This window comes from Rhinopithecus bieti, unplaced genomic scaffold (assembly GCF_001698545.2).
Source record: "Rhinopithecus bieti isolate Rb0 unplaced genomic scaffold, ASM169854v2 scaffold_574, whole genome shotgun sequence".
Classification (NCBI taxonomy): Eukaryota; Metazoa; Chordata; class Mammalia; order Primates; family Cercopithecidae; genus Rhinopithecus; species Rhinopithecus bieti.
This window is the reverse complement of record NW_016803605.1, coordinates 4,910,693-4,916,861: the sequence shown is the minus strand read 5'-3', so window position 1 is coordinate 4,916,861 and position 6,169 is coordinate 4,910,693. Positions and strand designations below refer to the sequence as shown.

Sequence of the window (6,169 nt, the reverse complement as noted above, 5' to 3'; positions counted from 1 at the left end):
GGATCTCAGCTCACTGCAAGCTCCGCCTCCCGGGTTTACGCCATTCTCCTGCCTCAGCCTCCCGAGTAGCTGGGACTACAAGCGCCCGCCACCTCGCCCAGCTAGTTTTTTATATTTTTTAGTAGAGACGGGGTTTCACCGGGTTAGCCAGGATGGTCTCGATCTCCTGACCTTGTGATCCGCCCGTCTCAGCCTCCCAAAGTGCTGGGATTACAGACTTGAGCCACTGCGCCTGGCCCCACCTTTTTTTTTTTAAAAGGCTCTCGAGGCTAGGCGTGATGGCTCATGCCTATAATCCCAGCAATTTGGGAGGCCAAGGCAGGAAGATCACTTGAGGTCAGGAGTTCGAGACCAGCCTGGCCAACACGGCGAACCTCCATCTACTAAAAATACAAAAATTAGCTGGGCGTGGTGGCATGCGCCTGAAATTCCAGCTACTCAGGAGGCTGAAGCATGAGAATCACTTGAACCTGGAGGTGGAGGTTTCAGTGAGCCAAGATTGTGTCACTGCACTCCAGCCTGGGCGACAGAGTGAAACTGTGTCTCAAAAAAAAAAAAAAAAAAAAAAAAAAAAGGCTCGTGAGATGGGGAGATGATTCTGGATTATCTGGCTGGATTATCTGGTGGTCTGGTGGGCCGATGTCATGCCAGGGTCTTCACAAGAGGAGGGCAGGTCAGCATTAGAGGAATATGAGGGAGATGGAAGAAGCTACACTGCTGGCTTTGAAGATGGAGGAAGGGGCTACAAGCCAGGGAATGCAGAGTCCATAAGTTGGGGAAGGCAAAGAAACGGATCTTCCTCCACAGCCCCACAAAGGAGTGGAGCCTTCCCAACACCTTGATTTGAACTCAGTGAGAGCCATTTCTGACTTCTGACGTCCAGAAATTTTTCAGTATTATTCATATTGCTATTACCCGTATGCCTCCATAATACTGTATGACATTGTATCCATAATATTGAATTATCCAGTTCAATAAGACAGTACGTTTCTGGCCAGGTGTGGTGGGTCATGCCTGTAATCCTAGTACTTTGGGAGGCTGAGGCAGGAGAATCACTTGAACCTAGGAATCTGAGGCCAGCCGGGGCAATATGGCAAGACCCCATCTCTGCTGAAAATTAAAAAAATTAGCCGGGTGTGGTGGCACACACCTGCAGTACAGCTACTTGGGAAGCTGAGGCGGGAGGATCACTTGAGCCCACGGGGCTGAGGCTGCAGTGAGCCATGGTCACGCCACGGCACTCCAGCCTGGGCAAGAGAGTGAGATGCTGTCTCAGAAAGAAAAAAAAAAAAAAAAAAAAAACACATTTCTGCTGTTTTGAGCCACTAAGTTTGTGTTCATTTGTTACAGCAGCCACAGGGGATGAACACAGACTTTAACCCTCAGTTCTCTTTTTTGCTTTTCTCAACGAACTGAAGTTGATGCTGGGGTTGCTGACTCTTGCCTCTGAGTTGACCACTCAGAATCTCACGCTGCCTCCATACCAGCTCAGTGGCTCTCCCGAGAAGTCAGCCCTGATCAGTTATCTCCTTCACGTTCCTCGCTCAGCGCCAAGAGTCCTCAAATTCCTCATCTGAGCCTACATGCCCCAGCACCTTCCTGATTCATCTCCCAGTTCTCTTCCTCATTCGCTCTGCTCCAGCCACACTGACTCGGTGTTCCTTGAACACACTAAGTGCATTCCCACCTCAGGAGCTTTGCACTTCTCACGTCTTCTGCCTGTAATGCCTCTCCCCCAGATCAATCTGTGGCTGGATCCTATCCTTCATTCAGATCTCAGCTCAGATGTCACCTCCTCAGGGAAGCCTTCCTGACTACCCCATCTGTTAGACCACCACCCTAGTGAGTCTCTCTCATATCTCCCAGTTTTATTTCCTTTATGGCACTTATCATAGGCTGATTTTTTTTCTGAGACAAAGTCTCACTCTGTTGCTCAGGATGGAGTGCAGTGACATGATCTCGGTTCAATGCAACCTTCACCTCCCAGGTTCAAGCGATTCTCCTGCCTCAGCCTCCTTAGTAGCTGGGATTACAGGCACATGCCACCACCACACCCAGCTAACTTTTGTATTTTTAGTAGAGATGAGGTTTCGCCATATTGGCCAGGATGGTCTCAAACTCCCGATCTCAAGTGATCCAGCTGCCTTGGCCTCCCGAAGTGCTGGAATTACAGGTGTGAACCACCGCGCCCAGCCTGAATTTTTTTTGTTGTTTTTTAAATCTATCTTGGCTAGGCACAGTGGCTCACACCCGTAATCCCAGCACTTTGGGAGAACAAGACAGGATGACTGCTCGAGCCCAAGAGTTCAAGACTAGCTTGGGCAACATAGTGAGACCTTGTCTCTAAAGGATAAAAAAAAAATTATAGTGTGCCTGTAGTCTTAGCTGCTCAGGAGGCTGAGGCGGGAGGATCACTTGAACCCAGGTGTTCAAGGCTGCAGTGAGCCATGATGCCATCATTGCTCTCTAGCCTGGATAACAGAGTAAGTCCCTGACTCAAAAAAAAAAAAAGGAGAAAAAAATCTCTGTCTCCTCCTCATGCTATGGCTGTTGAGCATTTGACATGTGGCTGGTCTGAGTGGAATTGTGCAGCAGGGGTTAAAGACACACAAGATTTCAAAGATGTAGTAGGAAAAAAAGAGTGCAGAATATCAAATTATAAGTTTTTATGTTGATTATATGTTGAAACGAAAATATTTTGGATATATTGGGTCCCATAAGATATATTAAGATTAACCTCACTGGTTTGTTATTTTGTTGTTTTTGAGACAGAGTCTCACTCTGTCACCCAGACTGGAATGCAGTGGTGCGATCTTGGCTCACTGCAATCTCTGCCTCCTGGGTTCAAGCGATTCTCCTGCCTCAGCCTCCTGAATAGCTGGGATTACAGGCGCCCACCACCATGCCCAGCTAATTTTTGTATTTTTAGTAGCAATGGGGTTTCGCCATGTTGGCCAAGCTGGTCTTGAATTCCTGACCTCAAGTGATCCCCCCGCCTTGGCCTCCCAAAGTGCTGGGATTACAGGTGTGAGCCACCGCACCCAGCCAACCTCATTGTTTTTTATTAACATGGCAAAGCTGCATAATATTTCTGTAGTATAGCACTGCACTAAAAAGTCAGGCTCATCAGGGCCAAGGCCTCATCTGTCATGGTCATTACTGTCTCCCCAGTGTCCAGAACAACGCCTGGCACACAGTAGGTTCTCAGTAAATATATTTGCTGAATGGGTGAATGAATAGCGTAGTCTGGTATGTTACATGCAAGTGTATCAGCCCAGCCATTGCTTTCTAGAATTTATTTGTGTTTTCCCTTTCTTCCCTGTGACCTGCCTGCTGCCTGACATGAGACTTTGCTTTTCTCTGCAGAGCCACTGCACCGAGAAGGGCAGTCTGCACCGAACAGGGTTGCAGACTGAGTAATGAGACAGAACATGCCCCAACTGTGGCCTGCATCTGAGTGATGAGTGGAAGTGAGTGAGCGGGTCTACTGGGAGGAGGAGTGGGGGGAAGAAAGTGTGTGTGCTTTACTGGAGCCATAATTTCTGAAAGAGAGAGCAGAAAGGAAGTGGGGAGGGGAAGCAGAAGGGGAAAGGGAAGAGGAATGGAGGCAGACAGACTAAACCAGGATATGCCAAAAAGATTTTTGTGGAAATATCACCTTGAAGAGCCTTTGAGACTTCAGGAAAAAAAAAAAAATCAATACAAGTCTCTCTCCATCCCAAGAATGTGAAGTCAAGGGGTTTGGAGCTGGGGTAGGAAAGGAACTGCATACTTGATTTAGAGAGGCCATCCTCAGTGTAAGTCAACAAGCCCTGGCCCTGAGCGCACGGTGCTCACTTCCCAGCTGAACGTGTTCCAGAGGCAACAAGTGCAGCTGCTGAGAATTCCATGTGACTTCAGACCTGGTGGCCTCCGATGGCTTCCAAGGATTTCTCCCAGCCCCTCTGCAATGGAACTAAAGAGCCCCAGTTTGGGGACAGTATAGATGCCAGGACTTCTGTGTGATCTGGTCAAAGCCCCTTGGTCCCTGTTAATTAGAGGTGACACACGAGAGGATTTCCAAGGTCCCTTGCCTCCTTGACCCTCTATGAGAGATGGAAGCCTCTAGGGTAGGAGTAGAGGTGCTTGGGGAGGGGACGGTTTCCTAATATGAGCCTGTGAGCACCTCAATGAATGTCTCTCCAGGCCTGAAAAGAATTTTAACACTTGTAAAGCCCTTGCTATGGGCAGGCTCTGTCCTGAACACTTTCTATGTATTTATATTAACTCCTTTAAACCTCATCACGTTCTACTGGGGGGTACTATTACTATCCCATTTTAGAACTGAGGAAACTGAAGCACAGAGATGCTGGGTGATTTGCCCAAGATCGCACAGGCTGCAAGTGGTAGGGTTTGAAACCAGGCTGTCTAGCTCCAAAGTCCCAGCTTCTAGGAGTCTTGAAATTAATTACAGGTAAAAGCATTTTCAGGCTCCCAGATACCCTGGAAATGCTGCTTGGGAGCCTGAGTTTCCTTCTTGCCCCAGGGCATACGAGCACAGTCAAATATGGCAATAGAGCTGCCACCTACCTGTGGGTCTGCCCTCAGGTTAAGGGTTCAGATCCAGCTTTGGCTATTTTCCTCCAAAACACAGAGATCCATCCGAGTATACAACAGGGGATGGCCTGCCCCTGAGGTTCAGAGAGGACAATTGTATTTCCTGAGGCTGAAGAGCAAGCTGGAGACTGCTCAGACACCCTGATCCCTCAAGGAAAGGTGTTTCCTCCCATTCTCAGTCTGAAGGGGCTGCCAAGAGCATCCCTGGCTGAGGTTAGGGCAGGAAACCACATGTCTTTCACTTCCTTTTCTCCAGGAACCTCATCTGGACTCCAGGCCCAGTGGGGAGGCCTTGATTCAGAGAGGCTCCTGATCACAAGGCAGAGGCTTAGCCTTAAAGCCACCCCAAATCATCCCTTTCCCCCAGTTCAAACAGGGTGGGGAGGAGACACGGGGCTGGGACACTGTCATCACTAATTCGGGACAAATCCCTCCTCCCATTGTGACCCTTGGTTTCTTCATCTGTAAAATGAAGATAATCTCTATAGAGTCCTGTGAGGATTAAGGATAAAATCAAAGAGGAGAGAACACCGGTTGCCACAGGTTCACAAGCTAGGGGAGTCCCGGGAAGAAAGTTGCAAATATGAACTCAGAGACTGGGGGACAGAAAGCTCAGTGGCTGGAGGTCACATTCCCTTTGCTCTGGGGAGACTGGGGGTGGGGGATGAAGAAAGGGTCCTGGGCCTGATGTCACATCTTCTTGGGAAACACGGGAGGGCAAGAGGCTTATTTCATGTCTGGAAAAGAATAATACTGTCTTAAGCACTTAGCTTATATGGCCCCATTTAATTCTTCTAAGGTGGGTCCTATTATGATCACCATTTGACAGGTGAGGAAATAAAGTACAGAGAGGTTAAGTAACTTACCCAAAGTCACACAGCTATTAAACTGTGTGTAAAGGTGGGATCGGAACTCCAGAGAACAGCTCTTAATCTCTCGGGTGGTATCTGCCAGCCACCCCTGGTCGGGCAAAAGAAGGTCAGGGCCTCCCTCCCTCCCCACGTAGGGTCCCCTCTGGTCCGGTCCCCGAACACACACACATGTGCACCCACAGCTGCCCAATGCGGAAGAGCCCTTGGGTCCCCGCGGTCCCACTGCCCGGACGGACAGACCAAGGCCGCCGCCCACCTTCTGGTGCTTGCGCTCCTTCTCGATGCGGTCCATCCTCTCTAGACGCAGGCGGTCCAGCTCCAGGCGCAGCTCGTCCAGCTCGGGCGCGACGTGGTGGCGGCTGACCAGCACCTCCAGGATCTCCAGGACGCGCACGACCTTGGGCATGAGGCGCGCGATGGCCTCGCAGCCGTGCTGGTCGATGACCCGCTCGAACTCGTGGCCCACAAGCGACGCGATGTCGTACACATCCATGACGGTCAGCTCGGCCACGTTCTTCTCCAGCGCCGACTCGGCCGCCAGCGCCGACCCCCGCTCCTCCTCCATGGCCGCCCTCCCGGCCTGTCCCCCACCCCGCAAACTCGTGCAACTCCCAAACTTGCCGCTGTAGAGGGCCGGGCCGGCCGGGCCCAGCCTGGGCCGCGGGCGGGCGCGCTCAGCGGGCGCGGGGGGCGAGAGCGCA

The 6,169-nt window shown here is 50.7% G+C and overlaps 1 protein-coding gene across 5 annotated transcripts in view; it reads right to left on the bottom strand.

Annotated features, from left to right (window-relative positions):
- RILPL1 (Rab interacting lysosomal protein like 1) overlaps positions 1 to 6,163 on the bottom strand; it is a 65,358-nt gene extending 59,195 nt beyond the window's left edge. For all 5 annotated transcript variants that reach the window (XM_017889859.1, XM_017889869.1, XM_017889850.1 and 2 more), the window contains exon 1: positions 5,725 to 6,163. In XM_017889859.1, coding sequence (XP_017745348.1) covers positions 5,725 to 6,033 — 309 coding nt within the window. In that variant the 5' untranslated portion in view covers positions 6,034 to 6,163. The remainder of the gene's footprint in view (positions 1 to 5,724) is intronic.
- Positions 6,164 to 6,169: the final 6 nt, after the last annotated feature.